Consider the following 22,549-nt stretch of genomic DNA (forward strand, 5'->3'; position numbering starts at 1 on the left):
CGAATACATTTTATTTATGTAAATAACTTAAAAGCTCATAATAGCTTGCATATAAATAGATTTGCTTTTTAAACAGGAAGTTTTAAAGTGATTTGCAGTTTGTACTCTGTTCCCGTTTTCTCTTGTTAACTCCTGATTGTTTTCACCTGTTCCTCGTTAGTCTCTTAGCCTGTGTTTCTTTAAACCCTTATGTTTTCACTGTTCTCCTTCGACTCTAAATGTAGCATTGCATCAGTGTCTTATCAATGAATGCTCTGCAGTGAATGGGTGCCGTCAGAATGAGAGTCCAAACAGATGATAAAAACATCACAATAATCCACAGCACTCCAGGCCATCAGTTCACATCTGGAGAAGACAAAAGATGAAACACATCCAACATTAAGATGTTTTTAACTCAAATACATAGAGTCTATAATCCATAAGGACACTTCCTCCCGTGAAAAAGTGCATCTCCTATTGTCTCTCACATCAAAAACCAGCCACATATTTGTTTAGAGCTGTTTAAACGCTGCTTGATCTGTGCAGATTTCTCTCCTGATTCAGACCAGAACACTTTTTCACTGGAGGAAGTGTTATTATGGATTATAGACTCTTATAGACATCTTAATGCTGGATGTGTTTCATCTTTTGTCTTCTCCAGATGTTCACTGACGGACTGGAGTGCTGTGGATTATTGTGATGTTTTTATCAGCTGTTTGGACTCTCATTCTGACGGCACCCATTCACTGCAGAGCATCTAATGCTGAGCAAGTGATGCATTGTTACATTTCTCCAAACCTGATCTCACTGCATCAGAACACATTACTATGTGTCAGAGTTTTTCTACTGGTGAAAGATGAAATGCTTTGCAGGGGTTTTAATCATTTCGAAACTAGAGGAACTTCCCCATGGGATTGAATTTTAATAACACATTTTGTGCGCCCAGATGCAATCTGCTCCACGAAGATAAATAACTCAGTGAGCTTGACTAAAATGAGCTGCAATCCGACCTCTGATACTCCCAGAGATATTTTAAACCTGAACACGCAGGCCATTTTACCAGTAAATGACGCCCGAAACGGGCCGTGACGCAAGATAAAAGAGGAGGAAAGATGTTGGCGGCTGGATAAAACAATCTTTTGAGTTTCCATTCCAGAGCAGAGAGCCTCGAGCAAAACCCCACTGTTTATTTTACTGGGAAACGCTCTTGAGGGTTTAAAGACAGACTTGATCGAGGTTACACACAGAATCCATTAGAGTAGTTCAATCGCAGTCTCAGATTTACAGAAATAGATTCAGTCGTCATTTACTTTAAACGCCTGTTGTTTTCACCCTCTTTTATTTTCTTTCTTCCATGAAACAGAAAATGAGATGTTCAGCAGAATGTTCATGCTGCTCTTTTAATATTTTATGCACCAATCATCTGAATTTCAATGTCAGAATGATGAACTCAGTCCAGAAGTTGGCACGTTTGCATACCTATGATTTAGTATATTATAATTGTTATTTTATCTCATAATTGACTTTGAAACGGATTTGAAACGGATATACTATATCATAATTATTACACTCAATATTTTATTTCATAGTTGACAAGTTTAACTGTTTCGATTTAGTATAATTCGACTTATCTCATAATTGACTTTTTAGGCCAGAATTTTGACTTTATCTCATAATCATGACTAAGAGTGTCATAATAGAGACTTTTTATCTCATATTTTTGCCTTAATTTTTTATCTCATAATTATGACTTTTTTTCATAATTTAAATTCTTTTGTCAATTACAACGTTAAAATCATAATTTCTACTTATCACCGAAACATTATACTTTTTTTCTGATGTGGCTGAAACGGGCAAATGTCCATCAGCAGCAGAGGACGGTCAGCAGATCTTATATCAGACACATCAGCGACGCCAGACTGATTCTGTTCCTTAATTCTATCCTGGACAACAAATACTTTGCCACTGGATTCGTCCACAACAGCACCTTCAAACAAGACACAAATAATTCATGATTTTACAGATTCAATGAGAAAAACACAAGACGTGAATAACTGAGAGGCAATGTCTATAGTGTAGTAGGACTGTGTGAGTGTGTGTGTGTGTGTGTGTGGTTTTATATGACCCACTCCGGAACTCAACTTCCCCCTCGCGGTCACACACACACACACACACACACACACACATTCAGCCACTTCAAACCACAGTCACAGACCAGCTGTTAACTTTATTAAACCCTGATAAAAGCTAATATTCAAAATGTTATATAATTTTTTTTAAGAAATATGTGCTGATCCTCAGGATCTTTTGAGGAGCGTTTGTTTCCAGAAGCTTTACTTTCACTGTTCCTCAGCGGAGGAATGATCTTCACAAGCCTCCAGAACATCTCACATCTTCTGAGGAGCCTTGATTTCTTCAGCTGTCAAACTATAAAAAAGTGTTATATGTGTGGATCATTTACATCTCATCTCATTACTGGAGATATAGAGCACAGACTCTTATTTACATCAGTTTATATCAGTATCTGCTCTACTGTTAGAAATATCTCACTGATTTACATCACAAACAGAAGAATTTAATAATTTAAATATCAGCATCTGCAATAAAACAGAACTGTTTTTCCTCCATATTCTCAGACTATATGAGCCATAAAAGCCTGATGGAGCAAATATGGTAGCCTACTTTACAAAAAAACGTTAAAACTGTGAAATAGTCCCATAACAATTAACCCAGCTATGATCTAAATAAAAACACACAGAGGATGCAGGTTTGGAAGTCGAACAGAAAGGAAATGTGGTCGGGTTATTCACTGCTAGAATATTCCAGATGTGGGATTTCACCTTCACTGCACTCGGGTTTAATCAAACACAAACACGCGTCTCGCAGCGGCTGCCAGACTGAGCTCATGCCGTCGCCCAGGGCATGTTTCCGGGCATGTTCGAACATGTCTGTCCGGTGTTCCGGAGCAGCGGCGCCGCCTGCTGGTCAAACAGAGAACTGCTGATTCAGAACACAACTCGTTCTGAGCTCTCCAGCGACTCCTGCTTGATGTGTGGCGGTACAAAGAGGGAGATGTCAAAAAGTTAATGAAACATTCAAAAGTTTTTATTTTTACATTTTTTATTTTTATTAATCAAGGACGCATTAAATTGATCAAAGGTGACAGGAAAGACATTTATAATGTAAAAAACAAATATTTCTGTTGCAAATAAATGCTGTTTGATTTTTTTTTATTAATATGTGAATCCTGAAAAATAAAATGCATCAGTTTCCACAAAAATGTTGCGCAGCACAACTAATTAATAATTATCAGAAATGTTTCTTGAGCAGTAAATCATCATATTATCATGATTTCTGAAGATCATGTGACACTGAAGACTGGAGGAATGATGCTGAAAATACAGCGGAGCATCACAGAAATACATTACACTTTAACACAGATTTACTCAGAAAACAGATGTTTTTAATTTTTAATTTTTACTGTATTTTTGGTCAAATAAAAGCAGCTCTGATGAGCAGAAGAGACTTAATTAAAACATTAAAATTAACAAAACATTAATTAACATTCTCTTCATGAGAGGGACCTCATACTAAAACTGAGAAGATTTATATATGCTTTCTTGAATAAAACCCGATTTATACGTGAAATATTAATTAAAAAATATTATTATAATAAAATTTATAAAGATGTGAAAATATAGTTGTAGTATTACCTTTTCCCTTTATTACTTACAGTATTGTTATAATACTGTATTTATTAATTTACATTTTATTAACTGATTTATTTACTCATTCATTTGAATCTAATTTGAATTATTTTATTAACTCATTTGTTTGCTTATTTATTTTAATCTGTTTACTTATTTGTGTTTATTTACTCATTTATTTACTTATCTGCTTGTTTGTTTGTTTCAATTTGTTTAATACTTTTAATCTAATTGTATTTGTTTATTTTTTAGTTACTCATTTGTTTACTATTTCATTTATTTCCATATAATTTAGTTTAATCTATTTTTATTGTATTTACTCATTGTTTTTTATTTTTAGTTACACGTTTATGTACTTCATTTAAATATTTATTTTGTTTTAATTTATTTAGTCATTTATTTTCATGAATAGTTTTACTATTATATATATATTTTTTTACTTTATTTAGGCTACGTGTAATTATTTATTTTATTCGTATATTTATTTGTTTGTTTGTTTATTTATTTATTTATTTTAATATTTTGTCAATGGTTCAATTCTGGCATCCGATTGCAATACCATGATACTTGAATAAATATATATATATATATATATATATATATATATATCAGGGATTTTGCGACTATAAAATGTGTTTTGTGTGACGCTACGGTTTTTAAAGCCCCGTATATTGTGTGTTTTACGGTATGTGACGGGGAGGAGCTGAACTTTCACACCGGGAAGTTTTCGTTCACATGTGGTGTGTGTGTGTGTGTGTTTAACACACATCTAATAACACATCATGTCATCAAGCAAAGGGAAAGGCAAAGGGAAAAAGAGACAGAGTGAAGGAGAAGGAGACAGATCCGCGTCAGTCTGTGATGAACCGGATTCGAGCGTCACGAGCAGCGGACTCACGGTCACGGACTTCATAGACAGAGGTAACGGGAGCGGGAGCGCGCTTCATTCATTACTGCGATAAACGAGTAACACACGATCAAGAGAATGGATCGGAGGCGGCTCTTCTGATGAACTTAAAGGTGCACTCGAGTCATTCACTAAAACACACATGGGACATTACTATTAGAGGATCTTCCAGAATAAATAAATGACAGAGTGTTTATTTTTGTTTCATTTGTTTGATTGGATTCTCTTTGTCTACTTTCAGGACTCGTGTCGCATCTGTGCATCATTTATTTACATCAGTGACACACTAGAGTTAAGAGTTACACACGTGTGTGTGTGCGTGTGCGTGTGCGTGTGTGTGTGTGTAGGTCTGGGGTCTGGGGTCAGGGGTCAGGGGTCAGGGGTGTTTCTGCTCTGCTGGACGAAATGATTGCCCCAATAGAGAGATAAATAATAATACTACTAATAATAGAGGGAATATTGATTAATTTTTCAGGATTCACAGATGAGGAGAAAGTTCAGAAGAAGTGTTTATATAAAATAGAAATCTTCTGTCGCATTATAAATGTTTTTACTGATGCCTTTGACTCATTTAATGAAGCCTTGATGAATAAATATGTTTTCTTACTAACCTCAAATGTCTGTGTGTATCTCTCTCTCTCTCTCTCTGTCTGTGTATCTGTATCTTGTGTGTGTGTGTGTGTGTGTCTCTGTGTGTGTGTGTTTGCAGCTGAAGATAAAGCCCCTCAGCGCTGGCGTTCATATTTGGCTCAGATGAGTGTGAACACCATGAAGACTCTGAGCATCTGCATCGGACGCCCCGTCCTGATCTCCAGCAGCGCGGGACAGCAGCAGGTGTGTGTGTGTGTGTGTGTGAGATTATCACGGGTAATGGAGGTGATGAGTGTATTGACTCTCTCTCTGTGTGTGTGTGTGTGTAGGTGTGTGTGGCGTGGCCAGCGTCTCAGTTTCCGGGCAGACGTGTGGGTCTTCAGTCCGGTGCTCAGTCGGCTCTGAGAGTGTCGTCTGGGTCTCGTGTCTCAGTGGAGCCCATCACCGGAGCACTTCTGCCGGCCGAGCATCTGCGGCTGACGCTCAGGTAGAGACACACACCGAGATCAGCGAGGGAACGTCTCCATCTGCTGGAGAGCAGGAGCACACACTCAAACTGAGCAGTGATGGAGATAAGATCATAGTTCATTTCTCACATGCCGTTGATTAACAGAAATTAAACTCATCCCAGAAGACATGTGGACAGTAACACTCGGATCAAGAGTCTTTGAAAGTTTCAAAGCAGAGATCAGTGGATTTTAGAAAGAAACGCTTCGACTCCAAAGCCTCTCGTTCTCAAGCTCCAGAAGATTTCTTCTGTAATGACAACGCTGCTAATTCTCAAAACTGTATTTACAGACAGTTTGAACTAATTAAATAGCATGTTCTTCGGGGTTCACATGTTTATTTCTAATGAGTTTTCTAGCATTTTGTAACTGCAGCTTAACCATCTTTTTTAGATTTGACATTTTTTAGAGCTTTATATAAATAGTAAAATGCTCTTTATATAAATTACAATGACTTTCCAAGAGTTTTTCGACCACACTTTTAAAGTTCTCTTCGTATATCAAGGTTATCATAATATAATTTGAGCCATTTAAGCTCATTTTGTAGCTTGTTTTTGTCTTCTATTAAACTCTGGTTAATGACCACTGGTTATAAACACAGGGTTACTTCAGTGTCATTGAGATACTGTAATAATGTTTATCAATATTTGACATGATTGATGTATATGTGTGAATGTTCCAGGCCTGAAGACCGAGTGCTGAACACTGAAGAGTTCAGGAGTTATCTTCTGCGGACGCTGGGTAACACACACTTGATTTCTCCGATCCTCTGAATGATGATGGTGTTGTTCTGAGCGGCTCACAGACGTGGTTCTCTCTGCAGACGCTCGGGTTCTGCTGCCGGGCGGCTCGGTGTGCGTCTCGTATTTCGGGCGTCAGTGTGTTCTGGAGGTGGATTCGGTGACGGGTGTCGATGGAGAGACTCTGAGACGGATGGACGGAGTCGCTGTCGATCTCTCCTCACGGCTGGAGCAGCTGTCAGTCCAGGAGAGCACACCTGACCCCTCACCTCTGACCCCTGACGGGTCACAGGACCCCTCACCTCTGACCCCAGTCTCGACGCCGTGTAAACTCAGTGACCCGGCTCTCAGCCCGTCCGAGGCTTCATTCACCGATCGGTCCGGACGCTCATCCACAGACACTTTCTACACCGTCTGCAGCTCCACCACACTGAGCCTGTGTGACCCCGGCGAGCAGGACGAGGCCGAGGAGGGGGGCGAGGGGTCAAAGGTCACGTACAGTATGATCGGCGGCCTCAGCGGTCAGCTGCAGGTCATCAGGGAGACCATCGAGCTGCCGCTCAAACACCCGGAGCTCTTCAGAAACTATGGTGAGTGAGGTCAAAGGTCAGATCCAGCCGGCCCGACCTCTGACCTTCAACCATTTAAACTTCACTTCTAACATCAGTCTTTGAATCCTAGTACGTAATGATAGAGAGTCAGTGTTGTTACTGTTAGGAAGGTGTGGAATAAAAAAAGAATAGTTTTGTTAAAAAAAAAAAAAAAAAAAAAGATAAGGTAAGGTAAAATACAATATAAATGTTAGATGGAAAAATGTAAATTAAACAAAAATTTAATTAATAAACCGTTTTTAAATTATAATATTCTAGTTATAAATTATAATGTAAAAATGACAAAAGCACATAACAAAATTATTAGAAAAATTAACTAAAGTTACTAACTGAAATACCACTAAAACTAAAATTACATAAGCTATTTAAACAAAAAAAATAAATATAAAATGCCAAAAGTGCATGAATAAATCACAAAAATGTGATGTGGTCATGTGACGAGTGTCTGTCGAACAGGGATCCCGCCTCCTCGAGGAGTGCTGCTGTACGGGCCGCCCGGCACAGGGAAGACCATGATTGGACGAGCCATAGCCAATGAAGTGGGAGCTCACATGAGCGTCATCAACGGCCCTGAGATCATGAGCAAGTGTGTGAGAGACACCACACACAAGAGTCACATTTATTCAGTGTATATACACACTTTGACTAAATCTGTAAGAAAAGTGATAACTAGATCAACAGCAGCCAAACTCAGGAACAGTAAATCACTATCTCTAAATACATACATATATATATTTTTTTTATTCAACTGAACTGAAATTGATAATCAAAACAATACCAACAAAGAACAATACTTTTTATTATATACATCATACAGTACAGTAGATTTAATATCTAATAGTATTTGTTTAATATTGATTGTTGTAAGTGTGTAATGTGTTTGTGTCTCTGCAGGTTTTATGGAGAAAGTGAAGGCAGACTGAGGCAGATTTTCACTCAGGCCTCACAGAGGTATCTCTACTTCAGCTCACGGTGTGTGACACGGTCAGACCTTCATGACTGACCCGTGATCTCTCTGTGTGTGTGTGTGAGACAGGCAGCCTGCCATCATCTTCATCGATGAGCTTGACGCTCTGTGTCCGAAGAGAGAAGGAGCTCAGAATGAAGTGGAGAAGCGTCTCGTGGCCACTCTGCTGACGCTCATGGACGGGATCGGATCCGTGAGTATCTGACCGCTGCTGACCTCGATCTGTTTCTGGTGATTGTCGTGATCTGACCTCCGTCTGTTTCTGGTGAGCGTCGGGATCTGACCTCCGTCTGTTTCTGGTGAGCGTCGGGATCTGACCTCCGTCTGTTTCTGGTGAGCGTCGGGATCTGACCTCCGTCTGTTTCTGGTGAGCGTCGGGATCTGACCTCCGTCTGTTTCTGGTGAGCGTCGGGATCTGACCTCGGTCTGTTTCTGGTGATCGTCGGGATCTGACCTCGGTCTGTTTCTGGTGAGCGTCGGGATCTGACCTCGGTCTGTTTCTGGTGAGCGTCGGGATCTGACCTCGGTCTGTTTCTGGTGAGCGTCGGGATCTGACCTCCGTCTGTTTCTGGTGAGCGTCGGGATCTGACCTCCGTCTGTTTCTGGTGAGCGTCGGGATCTGACCTCCGTCTGTTTCTGGTGAGCGTCGGGATCTGACCTCGGTCTGTTTCTGGTGAGCGTCGGGATCTGACCTCGGTCTGTTTCTGGTGAGCGTCGGGATCTGACCTCGGTCTGTTTCTGGTGAGCGTCGGGATCTGACCTCCGTCTGTTTCTGGTGAGCGTCGGGATCTGACCTCCGTCTGTTTCTGGTGAGCGTCGGGATCTGATCTCCGTCTGTTTCTGGTGAGCGTCGGGATCTGACCTCCGTCTGTTTCTGGTGAGCGTCGAGATCTGACCTCGGTCTGTTTCTGGTGAGCGTCGGGATCTGACCTCGGTCTGTTTCTGGTGAGCGTCGGGACCTGACCTCCGTCTGTTTCTGGTGAGCGTCGGGATCTGACCTCCGTCTGTTTCTGGTGAGCGTCGGGATCTGACCTCCGTCTGTTTCTGGTGAGCGTCGGGATCTGACCTCCGTCTGTTTCTGGTGAGCGTCGGGATCTGACCTCCGTCTGTTTCTAATGATCGTCGGGATCTGACCTCCGTCTGTTTCTGGTGAGCGTCGGGATCTGACCTCCGTCTGTTTCTAATGATCGTCGGGATCTGACCTCCGTCTGTTTCTGGTGATCGTCGGGATCTGACCTCCGTCTGTTTCTGGTGATCGTCGGGATCTGACCTCCGTCTGTTTCTAGTGAGCGTCGGGATCTGACCTCCGTCTGTTTCTGGTGATCGTCGGGATCTGACCTCCGTCTGTTTCTAATGATCGTCGGGATCTGACCTCCGTCTGTTACTGGTGAGCGTCGGGATCTGACCTCCGTCTGTTTCTAATGATCGTCGGGATCTGACCTCCGTCTGTTTCTGGTGATCGTCGGGATCTGACCTCCGTCTGTTTCTAGTGAGCGTCGGGATCTGACCTCCGTCTGTTTCTAGTGAGCGTCGGGATCTGACCTCGATCTGTTTCTAATGATCGTCGGGATCTGACCTCCGTCTGTTTCTAGTGATCGTCGGGATCTGACCTCCGTCTGTTTCTAATGATCGTCGGGATCTGACCTCCGTCTGTTTCTAGTGATCGTCGGGATCTGACCTCCGTCTGTTTCTAATGATCGTCGGGATCTGACCTCCGTCTGTTTCTAGTGATCGTCGGGATCTGACCTCCGTCTGTTTCTAATGATCGTCGGGATCTGACCTCCGTCTGTTTCTGGTGATCGTCGGGATCTGACCTCCGTCTGTTTCTGGTGATCGTCGGGATCTGACCTCCGTCTGTTTCTAATGATCGTCGGGATCTGACCTCCGTCTGTTTCTAATGATCGTCGGGATCTGACCTCGGTCTGTTTCTGGTGAGCGTCGGGATCTGACCTCCGTCTGTTTCTGGTGATCGTCGGGATCTGACCTCGGTCTGTTTCTGTTGAGCGTCGGGATCTGACCTCGGTCTGTTTCTGGTGAGCGTCGGGATCTGACCTCCGTCTGTTTCTGGTGATCGTCGGGATCTGACCTCGGTCTGTTTCTGGTGAGCGTCGGGATCTGACCTCGGTCTGTTTCTGGTGAGCGTCGGGATCTGACCTCGGTCTGTTTCTGGTGAGCGTCGGGATCTGACCTCGGTCTGTTTCTGGTGAGCGTCGGGATCTGATCTCCGTCTGTTTCTGGTGAGCGTCGGGATCTGACCTCCGTCTGTTTCTGGTGAGCGTCGGGATCTGACCTCCGTCTGTTTCTGGTGAGCGTCGGGACCTGACCTCTGTCTGTTTCTGGTGACCGTCGGGATCTGACCTCCGTCTGTTTCTGGTGAGCGTCGGGATCTGACCTCCGTCTGTTTCTGGTGAGCGTCGGGATCTGACCTCCGTCTGTTTCTGGTGAGCGTTGGGATCTGACCTCCGTCTGTTTCTAATGATCGTCGGGATCTGACCTCCGTCTGTTTCTGGTGATCGTCGGGATCTGACCTCCGTCTGTTTCTGGTGATCGTCGGGATCTGACCTCCGTCTGTTTCTAGTGAGCGTCGGGATCTGACCTCCGTCTGTTTCTAGTGATCGTCGGGATCTGACCTCCGTCTGTTTCTAGTGAGCGTCGGGATCTGACCTCCGTCTGTTTCTGGTGATCGTCGGGATCTGACCTCCGTCTGTTTCTAATGATCGTCGGGATCTGACCTCCGTCTGTTACTGGTGAGCGTCGGGATCTGACCTCCGTCTGTTTCTAATGATCGTCGGGATCTGACCTCCGTCTGTTTCTAGTGAGCGTCGGGATCTGACCTCCGTCTGTTTCTGGTGAGCGTCGGGATCTGACCTCGATCTGTTTCTAATGATCGTCGGGATCTGACCTCCGTCTGTTTCTAATGATCGTCGGGATCTGACCTCCGTCTGTTTCTAGTGATCGTCGGGATCTGACCTCCGTCTGTTTCTAATGATCGTCGGGATCTGACCTCCGTCTGTTTCTAGTGATCGTCGGGATCTGACCTCCGTCTGTTTCTAATGATCGTCGGGATCTGACCTCCGTCTGTTTCTAATGATCGTCGGGATCTGACCTCCGTCTGTTTCTAGTGATCGTCGGGATCTGACCTCCGTCTGTTTCTAGTGATCGTCGGGATCTGACCTCCGTCTGTTTCTAATGATCGTCGGGATCTGACCTCCGTCTGTTTCTGGTGATCGTCGGGATCTGACCTCCGTCTGTTTCTGGTGATCGTCGGGATCTGACCTCCGTCTGTTTCTAATGATCGTCGGGATCTGACCTCCGTCTGTTTCTAATGATCGTCGGGATCTGACCTCCGTCTGTTTCTAATGATCGTCGGGATCTGACCTCCGTCTGTTTCTAATGATCGTCGGGATCTGACCTCGATCTGTTTCTAATGATCGTCGGGATCTGACCTCCGTCTGTTTCTGGTGATCGTCGGGATCTGACCTCCGTCTGTTTCTGGTGATCGTCGGGATCTGACCTCCGTCTGTTTCTGGTGATCGTCGGGATCTGACCTCCGTCTGTTTCTGGTGATCGTCGGGATCTGACCTCCGTCTGTTTCTAATGATCGTCGGGATCTGACCTCCGTCTGTTTCTGGTGATCGTCGGGATCTGACCTCCGTCTGTTTCTAATGATCGTCGGGATCTGACCTCCGTCTGTTTCTAATGATCGTCGGGATCTGACCTCCGTCTGTTTCTAATGATCGTCGGGATCTGACCTCCGTCTGTTTCTAATGATCGTCGGGATCTGACCTCCGTCTGTTTCTAATGATCGTCGGGATCTGACCTCGATCTGTTTCTAATGATCGTCGGGATCTGACCTCCGTCTGTTTCTGGTGATCGTCGGGATCTGACCTCCGTCTGTTTCTGGTGATCGTCGGGATCTGACCTCCGTCTGTTTCTAATGATCGTCGGGATCTGACCTCCGTCTGTTTCTAGTGATCGTCGGGATCTGACCTCCGTCTGTTTCTAGTGATCGTCGGGATCTGACCTCCGTCTGTTTCTAGTGATCGTCGGGATCTGACCTCCGTCTGTTTCTAATGATCGTCGGGATCTGACCTCCGTCTGTTTCTGGTGATCGTCGGGATCTGACCTCCGTCTGTTTCTGGTGATCGTCGGGATCTGACCTCCGTCTGTTTCTGGTGATCGTCGGGATCTGACCTCCGTCTGTTTCTAGTGATCGTCGGGATCTGACCTCCGTCTGTTTCTGGTGATCGTCGGGATCTGACCTCCGTCTGTTTCTAATGATCGTCGGGATCTGACCTCCGTCTGTTTCTGGTGATCGTCGGGATCTGACCTCCGTCTGTTTCTAGTGATCGTCGGGATCTGACCTCCGTCTGTTTCTAATGATCGTCGGGATCTGACCTCCGTCTGTTTCTAATGATCGTCGGGATCTGACCTCCGTCTGTTTCTGGTGAGCGTCGGGATCTGACCTCCGTCTGTTTCTGGTGAGCGTCGGGATCTGACCTCCGTCTGTTTCTAATGATCGTCGGGATCTGACCTCGATCTGTTTCTGGTGAGCGTCGGGATCTGACCTTCGTCTGTTTCTGGTGACCGTCGGGATCTGACCTCTGTCTGTTTCTTTTGATCGTCGGGATCTGTAATCTTAAATACTTTAAATAATCACATTAACTCAGCTTAACATAGCTTTATTAAGGGAAATTAAATTACATTTTAAACTTAAGTAAAATTTTATTTAATAAAATAAAATAATGTTAGGTTAAGTCAAATTATAGTTAACAACAATAACCCTTGGTTTTATCTATTTTGTGTGTTTTTAGCATTTTAATTAACTTTTTAAATTTCAAAGGGAAACACAGCTTGAGTTATTTCATTATAATACACAGTTATGATATCATAAATATAGATATTTAACCACAGAATGACACAATTGACCAATCACAGTAAATATATTCAAGAGAGATGTCTAATTAATATATATGTGGGAAAGTGTTTTGTTTTGCCATTATTTTTCATGTTTTTTTTTTTGTTTTGTTTTTTGCAGCTCATTTAAATAGTCCTGTGGTCTGAAAATGATTTCTTTCTTTGAATCAAATTATTATTTTTAGCTCAAATAGTAGTTACATTAATTGAAAAGTACAAATATCGCATGCATGCGCTTATAAACTGAATGTGTCGTTGTATGCATGTCATGCACCTGAACGCAGGTTATGGTGAATATTTAAAGTGTGTTGTTGTTGTGATTTGTTTTCTGTGCTCAGGAGGGTCACAGCGGGCAGCTGCTGGTTCTGGGGGCCACCAATCGTCCTCATGCTCTGGATCCGGCGCTGCGGCGGCCTGGACGCTTCGATAAGGAGCTGGAGATCGGCGTTCCCGGCGTGGACGGGCGGATGGATATCCTGCAGAAGCTGCTGCGCTCCATGCCGTGTGACGTCTCCGCCGCTGAGCTCCGGGAACTAGCCGACGCGGCGCACGGATACGTTGGAGCAGACCTCGCCGCCGTCTGCAAGGAAGCTGGTGAGTGTTCTTATAAAACACAGCTGTTTAACATTTTGGCTCAACCGATGTGTGTTTGTCAAGGCCGATGTGATACCGATTAAGTAGACCGATAACCGATATTTTGAACCGATATATATATATATATATATATATATATATATATATATATATATATATATATATATATATATATATATATGTGTGTAAATGACTATTTAATATCAGGCCTGCGCTTGACCTTTGACATCTGTGTGCCCAGTATGTATGGTATGTATGTTTCATCCTGAAGAGTACACTCAGAAATGCATGTGTTATTAAATGTAGCACTGCATCAGTGTGTCATCAATGGATGCTCTGCAGTGAATGGGTGCCGTCAGAATGAGAGTCTGATAAAAACATCACAATAATCCACAGCACTCCAGTCCATCAGTGAACATCTGGAGAAGACAAAACCTGAAACAAATCCAGCATTAAGATGATTTTAACTCAAATAAATAGTCTATAATCCATAATAACACTTCATCCAGTGAAAAAAAAAATTCTGGTCTGAATCAGGAGAGAAATCTGCACAGATCAAGCAGCGTTTAAACATCTCTAAACCAATATGTGTCTATACAATAGTGTCAAAAAGTGTCCTTATGGATTATAGACTATACGTATTTGAGTTAAAAACATGTTAATGCTGGATTTGTTTCATCTTTTGTCTTCTCCAGATGTTCACTGATGGACTGGAGTGCTGTGGATAATTGTGATGTTTTTATCAGCTGTTTGGACTCTCATTCTGACGGCACCCATTCACTGCAGAGCATCCATTGATGAGACACTGATGCAATGCTACATTTCTCCAAACCTGATGAAGAAACAAACTCCTCCTGATCTGGGATGAACACAGATGCTTCGGTCACGCAGGGAAGGTGATTTTTACTGTAGTATGTTTATATTGAGATTGTGTGAATATCTGAGATGTGTTTGTCTGGCTTTATCTCTGAAGAAAAGAAGCAGCTGGTTTAAATCAACTGAACGATCCTAAAGGAGAATAAACAGCTGTAGTGTGCATCAATCACGGTTTCTTCCTTATAAAGTCTTTCTCCTGTTCGCTCTTTCCTTTTACAGCCAGACGAGTTTCGGACACAAACTCCACGGTTTATACGAGCGTCCTGTTTATAAACCCGGAAGCGTTTGTGACGCCTGTGTGTCCTTGTTTCTCTCTGGAGTTTGTTCGCTGGTATTGTTCCTGTAATACAGAAACGAGAAAGATCTGAAACATCCCTGCTTTGCTCAGTTTCTCTGCAGTTTTCTTTCTTTCTTCAATCGTCTTTTAATAATTTAATGTTTTGTCTGTGTCCTGCTTTCAAACTTAAATACCATCAAAAGCACAATTCACAAAGAAAGCATTCAGAAGTCTTTTTAAATATGCAATGTAATGCTTATATATTAGTCACAATATATGTAGTACAGGACTTAATTTTTCTTCATGATGAATCGAAGGAATAGTTAAAGGGATAGTTCATGATTTACACTATCCTATGGCTTTCTTCTTTCAGATGAATACAATCAGATTTATATTAAAAAATATCCTGGTTCTTCCAAGATTTATAATGGGTACTGAGAATTTTGAAGCCCATTAAAACGTTGTCGATCCATCATGAAAAGTGTCCCACACGGCTCCTGTGGGTAAATAAAGGCCTCCTGAAGCGAAAGACAAAAAAAACATTTACAACTTTACAAACCATAATCTCTGATTGTCTGTTTTCTGACCCAGTGTTCATGATGATTTAAGCTGGTTTCCATGTGATCTGTTTTTAATTGGAAGCAGAGGCTCTTGGTCTCTAACGCTCCTCTTTGGTTTCTGTGTTTGGCCGGTGTTTGTGAGTCCTGTTCGTCTGAGGTCCAGAGAGAGCAGCAGGTCAGGCTTGATTCACATCCGATCAGCGCGGAGGATGTTTACTCCGTATCGGAGCGGAAGAAAGCCTGCGGGATGTTTGCTCTCAAATAAATCAACTCAAACAGAGATTAAACTTACGACTCTCACTGGATTCAGCAGAAGAAGCTGCTTCAGCTGTGTCTTATTATCCGTCCGGTGTGTGTGTGTGTGTGTGTTGCAGCGATTCCGTCGTTATTTACTCGTGTTAAGCGTTTCTGCTTTTAGAGACCAAATAGATGAAACGAGAAATACACCACCTGACAAAAGTGTGGAAAAAATCTTATTTATTTAATGATTTTTAAAGAAGCCACCTGAGTTGCATTTATTTGACCAAAAATACAGTAAAAATTGTTAAATATTATTACAATCTAAAATAACTGTTTTCTATGTGAATGTATATTAAAGTGTAATTTATTTCTGTGATGCTCCGCTGTATTTTCAGCATCATTCCTCCAGTCTTCAGTGTCACATGATCTTCAGAAATCATGAAAAATGATGATTTACTACTCAAGAAACATTTCTGATTATTATCAATTTTGAAAATAATGTTCCTGTAAAATTCAGCCACACATCACAGAAATAAATTACATTTTAATATACATTCGCATAGAAAACATTTTAAATTGTAACAATAATATAATAATAATAATATATTTAATTAATTTTACTGTATTTTTCTATATTTGTAATCATATAAACGTGGTCTTGGTGAACATAACAGACTTCTTTTGAAAACCGTAAATCATAATTATTCCACATTTTTGGATTGTTAATAATTTACTGTGATGTTGTGTGTTTCTGCAGGTCTTCACGCGCTGAGGAGGGTTTTAGGACCCAAACCTGTTCTCTCTGATGTCCAGGTGATGAACAGTGTAAAGGTCACGACCTCTGACCTGAGACTGGCCATGACAGAGGTCAAACCCAGCGCGATGAGAGAGGTGGCCATCGATGTACCAAAGGTACAGTGTTCATCTGAAGACTTTCACATGCCGTGTTTATCAGATTGACCTATCAATATTCAGATTGACAGATTGATGGGCCAATCACAGCTCTGGATTTAGATCCTGTAATGCAAATGAATCAAACAGCTCTGTGTGTGTTTGTAGGTTCGGTGGAGTGACATCGGTGGGATGGCGGAGGTGAAGCTGGCTCTGAAGCAGGCGGTCGAATGGCCCCTGCGGCACCCCGAGGCCTTCAGAAGGTTGGGTATAACGCCACCTAAAGGCGTCCTGCTGTACGGACCGCCAGGATGCTCCAAAACCATGATCGCTAAAGCGCTAGCCAACGAGAGCCAGCTCAACTTCCTGTCCATCAAGGTACATATCAGTTGTGTGAGAATCTTTTGCAACTATTTTTATCAACTATGCATTCCGTTAGTTTTGCAAATTGGTATGTTTCATCAGGCCACGAAGAAATATAGAGCTGAGTATCATCAGCATAACAGTGAAAGCTAACACCGTGTTTCTTGATGATATCTCCCAAGGGTAACACGTAAAGTGTGAAAAGCAACGGTCCTAGTACTGAGCCTTGTGGTACACCATACTGCACTTGTGATCAATATGATATCTCGTCATTTACTGCTACACACTGATGATTGTCAGATAAGAAATAAAGCTTCACTAAACATTATTTGTAGCACCTGCCATCCAATAATCGCTATAAACATTGTGCTTTCTGACTTTGATAAGAATTAAATTCTGACCTGTCAAATTCTGGCAATTTAAAACTATTATATAATTCTGAGAATAATTGTAGTTTTTTTTTAAAGTCAGAATTGTATGATGAAAAATGTGCTATTATTTGCAATTAAACAGAATTGCGCTATTTTAACTCAGAATTGGCGCGATATAAACTCAGAATTGCATGATATATGCTCAGAATTGTGCGATATAAACTCAGAATTTCTGTATATTAACTTAGTTGCATCATATAAACTCAGAATTGTGTTGCAAACTCAAAATTGTGTGATATACACTCAGAATTGCATGATATATGCTCAGAATTGCGCGATATAAACTCAGAACTGCGCGATATTAACTTAGTTGCGTCAAATAAACTCAGAATTGTGTTGCAATAGCAATTACTTTTTTTTTTTTTTACATTTTTATGCCATAGCAAAAATGTGCTTTCATAGGACATCCTTCATTGGAAAATGATTGATAAAGTAAATTATATTTCTTTAAATTCTCATTTAGGGTTTGTCTTCGTCTGTGGTCATTATAATTATCTTGACATCAAAATGAGAGTAGTATACTCGTTAATCTACACATCAGCTGTAACTGAAGCTCTGTATGTGTGAACTGAAGTTCATCTCGATCAGATCAGGTGTGTTTGGGAGTGAGTTCCCTCGCAGGAGGATGTTTAGTCTGAGAGACGCTCGCCGATATCAATCTCTCCAAAGCAAGTTACGGAAAACACACCCTCCGAGAGAAAACCCAGAGCCTTTGTGTGTGTGTGTGTGTGTGTGTGTGTGTGTGTGTCAGGAGGTGATGAAATGCATTGCAGGACGAGAGGAAGTGCACTTGACTTCAGAGAGAGTATTTATCAAGCTCTGGTCTTCAGTCTTTGTGCCAGTTAGTTGTTAATTGTCTTGAGTTCCTGTCCAGATTATCGTCTCATTAATCTCTCAGTGCTGCTGATGTTTAACAAGCCGTTTATTCTCACACGCTCAGATCTGTGTCGCTCGATTCTTATCGAAACATGCTTACTCCACTCGAGGATGCGAACACAGATGAGTGTGTCCTGTCACACACATTACACGCACCTTAGATGCTCAGTTTCATGTTTATGTGAATATGTTATAGGTCTGTAATGCATTGATAATTGATTGGTGAGGTATTGATGATGCTGACGGTGAGTGTTTTAATTGTGTCTCTACAGGGTCCAGAGTTACTGAGTAAATACGTGGGTGAATCAGAGCGAGCGCTTCGAGAGGTGAGAGTCTGTATGCACCTGATCAATGTCCCCAAATCACGGTTACTGATCACCATGTTATTTCACACCTGTATGACTTACCTTTTTTTCTTTATGAATTATACTTGTTGCTCTTTTTCTTTACAATGGTGATGTTTTCCAGCTCCAATACAAGTTCAGCTCATGTCAGTTTCTGCAGAAAAACACTTCAACTATAAATAAAATGAAATTGCACATATTTCAAACATGCAAAAATTGCAGGTTACTTTTAAAATTTTGTAGGATTTAACATCAGAAATGTGAAGTTTATAATTTTTATAATTAAATTAACTTATTTAATTAACTCTTCTTTCAAAAGTTGTTTAATTTTAATTGTAAAGCATCATTTTTTACAGTTTTTTACAGATTTTTTTACAGAAATATGAAGCTTATTATTGTTTTAAATCACCTTTTATATAATTGTTGTATTTGAGTGTTAAAGCAGTTTAAATCTTAATTTTTTAAATCCTAAAGTAAAATTGCATATAACTTTATACATAAATCTTAGTAAAGGTTAAATGCATTATTGTTTTCTGAAGTCATATGATGCTTTGTGTGAGAAATGACTCTTATTTGTTTAAAAAAGTAAAATAACACTTTATTAGGGAAAGTGCACTCATTTTCTGTGTTTCTGAATGTTTCGTGTGTGTGTGTGTGTGTGTGCAGGTTTTCCGGAAGGCCAGGACAGTTGCTCCATCTATCGTTTTCTTTGACGAGATCGACGCTTTAGCAGCGGCACGAGGAAGGTAACCAAAAAATCATCTATGACATTTCTAAAGCACAGTTCATACTGTCATAAACAACACACATCAGCCACATTATTATCTGATCATATGAGTTTAGTAGTGTTGAATGTGTGTCGTTCTGACATATAGGAAGCTGTTGATGCTCTACACACACACACACACACACACACACACACACACACACACACACACACAGAGGGACATCTGTGCTTTAGAGACACAAGCATGTCTTTGTCTCAATGAAAGCAGATGAAGAATTCTTCTGTACGTCAGTGTTCAGGGAAACACACACTGAACTTCAGAAGTCATGAAGTAAACCAGGATTCAGTGTGTAGTTGCTGGGCAGATGTTGTTTTAAATATTTGGCAATGAGTGTGATGTGTGTGTGTGTTAGTAAATGATGAGACTCGTTGTGTGTTTCCAGCTGCAGCTGATGTCTGTGTGTGAATCTGAAACACTGAGGTGTAAGAGATGGTTTTATTTGTTTGGCTCTTTGCTTGTTTAATTAATAAAGTGCCTAGTGTTTCAAGCTTCTGACAGGAATCACACACACACACACACACACACACACACACACACACACACACACACACACACACACGGGTTTGTTCTGCTGAGTCAGAAATTAATTTACTGGATTGAATCCTGAGTGACACGTTGATTTACTGATGAATGTGTTTACCTGTAATCAATCACACACCGCAGCCATCCGAAGCACACTAGAAACACTGCAGCAGAACTCTGTGTGCTTGCTAGGGTCAGTGTGTGTGTGTGTGTGTGTGTCTTGTGTTTGGTGCTGATGGAGGGTTTGTGTGGTTCAGTTCTGGTTCCGGCGTCGCTGATCGAGTGTTAGCTCAGCTGCTGACGGAGATGGATGGAATCGAACAACTAAAGGACGTCACGGTTCTCGCTGCAACCAACCGACCTGATATGATTGACAAGGTACGGCTGATCCCCACACACACACACACACACAGCACACACACACACACACGTCTCCTCCTGCTGGGTTTGAGAGCTTCTACTTCCTGCGGTCAGAGGCTCACAGCAGCTGTCACTCATCCTGATTGACAGCTCCTCCATCAGTCTCAGACCCCCTGCAGAATCCAGCCGTCCCACAGATCTGCTGATGTCACCACACACACACACACACACACACACACACACACACACACACACACACACACAACTTCATTTGAATCTCACACAACCAAATGGACAAACACACTCCTGAACTCTCCTCAGCTGCTCTGTGTGCGTGTGTGTGTGCGTGTGTGTGTGCGTGTGTGTGTGCGTGTGTGTGTGCGTGTGTTTGTGTGTGTGTGTGTGTGTTTATTTTGCTGCAGTTTATAGTTTGGTGTCAAAACGCTCCCTTAAGTCCAAATAAACCTTCTTTTGAGGACATTTGAGGAGCCTCAGCTGAAAAAATAAATAAATAAATGCATTTTTGAGTATTTTTATTTTTCTTTAGTTTATTATCATAATTAAATTGTAATCATTTTAAATTATTCTAATTATTAAATTATAAAAAATATTATTAAGTGATTAATAATTACAAATAATTTTCTAAAAAGTCTTACTCATAATGAATTCAATAAAATGCAGACATTCAGAATGAAAATCAGTGTTTCCTCACAGATGTGTGTGTTTGTTTGCAAAAGAGTGAACAATGAGTGAGAGATACAGAGACAGACTGAGAGAGAGAGAGAGATGGAAGGGTGAGCTGTGATCCTCTTCTGAACAGAAGGAGGCGCTAGACCTGATCAGATCAGATCAGTCCGGTTTACTGCTTTAACTTGAGAGCTTTTCAGATTTCAGCTATCATTGCAAAACCTGATGTTCATCTTCAGCGTTCATGTCTTGTTTTTCAGTGCAGATATCTAAACATTCATAAATCAAGATACATTGAATGGAGAAGCAAAATTTGGTTTTCTGAGAAATTAATAAAAAATAAGTGACTTTTTGCTTCAAACGAGAACATAATATCTGCCAATAAAATCAGAAAAATAATGGCATTTTCCACTGGCAGATATTCTTACATATTGTTAGCATAAACTCACTTAATTTTGATAAAAAAAAAAAAAAGATTGTAAAATAAAATATATTAAATGTAAAAAAAAAAAAAAAGAATTACAAAATTACAAATAATTCAAATTATTAAGACAATTGTAAAATAAGAATAATACAATTATTTTCGGCTTTATGTTCACATTTGTTTCTGCTGAAGGTTCGGCTGGATTACTAACAATAAAATATTTGCTTTTATCTTCAGATTCATTGTAAAATAAAATAAAAATAAAACAAATACTTAAAAATATCATTTAAAATAAAGAACTTTGTAAAATCCAATTAAAGTATTTTTTAAAGTAAAAATAGTGCAAATGAATCGAAAAATGCTATTGTAAAATAAAATTATAAAAATAAATTCACCTCTTTTTCCTTTGAACAATCCGTTCGTATTCAGATTAAAACATTTGCATTAGTCGTCAATGAGTGACTGATAGATGCACTTTAAAAAATAAATGTTCGTACTCGTCAATAAAACAAAGTTAATTGAAATACGTCTTTCTACCTCAAAAATTTCACATTTAATTCACTGTGTTTTCGTTGCCATTTATTTGCAATTATTTGTGAAATTTACCAGAGATTAACAAAATGGGGTTATTTTTCTGACTCCTTTGGCAGACATTTGTTCTTGTTTTAAGCATGTAAAAACGCAGTAAAGTCGCTCTGAGCCGTGTTTGAGCCGTCTGTCCGCTTGCGGTTTGAGGAAACCGTTCAGAAAAACAAGCAGCGCAGAATGTGAGACCTACAGCGCTCCGGCTCGGATCGGCCCACAATCCTCGGGAAAACCGGACAAAACAGGAAGCACTCAAAGCTCGCAACAGGAATGTGAAAATGTGTGTGTTTGTTCTGGCCAGTGCTGCGTGTTTCAGATGTTTTACAGGGTTTTTCTTTGAAGAAAGAGGAAAAACTGAGTGGATCGCAGCAGGGAGGAAGTGTTCGAGTTATTGGAAGGTTTATCAAGGCCTTTAAATAGCTGTGTGTGTGTGTGTGTGTGTGTGTGTGTGTGTGTGTGTGTGTGTGTGTGTGTGTGTCCTGGGGGACGCGGCTCAGTGTGGTGAACAGGTAACTGGATCTACAGAAGGAGGATGGGAGGATCCCGACAGATATCAGACTTCAAACACATCACAACCTCCTCTCAAACCTGACTGGAGGATATCAGGAGGAAATCAAAAACTATTTAGATATTAAAATAATACAAATTAAGTCCGCTTAATTCAGAGAGAAACAGATCTAGTTTTCTGACCCCGTTGGCAGGTATTTGTTCTTCATTTAGCCATAAACTCGTTTAATTTTGATTAATTGCGTGGTCATGTTTAATCTCTAGTGAATCCTGATTTATGAATGTTTCGATATTTGATC

General features: G+C 41.2%; 1 protein-coding gene across 1 annotated transcript in view; it reads left to right on the forward strand.

Moving 5' to 3' along the window:
* The first annotated feature begins 4,380 nt into the window (after positions 1 to 4,380).
* The window catches only part of spata5 (spermatogenesis associated 5), a 35,657-nt gene continuing 17,488 nt past the window's right edge, over positions 4,381 to 22,549 (forward strand). The window contains exons 1-14 of the mRNA XM_052615000.1: positions 4,381 to 4,607; positions 5,303 to 5,427; positions 5,514 to 5,671; positions 6,373 to 6,431; positions 6,514 to 7,020; positions 7,498 to 7,627; positions 7,936 to 7,992; positions 8,078 to 8,201; positions 13,264 to 13,519; positions 16,230 to 16,384; positions 16,532 to 16,741; positions 18,306 to 18,359; positions 19,044 to 19,123; positions 19,945 to 20,065. Coding sequence (XP_052470960.1) covers positions 4,469 to 4,607; positions 5,303 to 5,427; positions 5,514 to 5,671; positions 6,373 to 6,431; positions 6,514 to 7,020; positions 7,498 to 7,627; positions 7,936 to 7,992; positions 8,078 to 8,201; positions 13,264 to 13,519; positions 16,230 to 16,384; positions 16,532 to 16,741; positions 18,306 to 18,359; positions 19,044 to 19,123; positions 19,945 to 20,065 — 2,175 coding nt within the window. The 5' untranslated portion in view covers positions 4,381 to 4,468. The remainder of the gene's footprint in view (positions 4,608 to 5,302; positions 5,428 to 5,513; positions 5,672 to 6,372; positions 6,432 to 6,513; positions 7,021 to 7,497; positions 7,628 to 7,935; positions 7,993 to 8,077; positions 8,202 to 13,263; positions 13,520 to 16,229; positions 16,385 to 16,531; positions 16,742 to 18,305; positions 18,360 to 19,043; positions 19,124 to 19,944; positions 20,066 to 22,549) is intronic.

This window comes from Carassius gibelio, chromosome A14 (genome assembly GCF_023724105.1).
Source record: "Carassius gibelio isolate Cgi1373 ecotype wild population from Czech Republic chromosome A14, carGib1.2-hapl.c, whole genome shotgun sequence".
NCBI classification, from domain to species: domain Eukaryota; kingdom Metazoa; phylum Chordata; class Actinopteri; order Cypriniformes; family Cyprinidae; genus Carassius; species Carassius gibelio.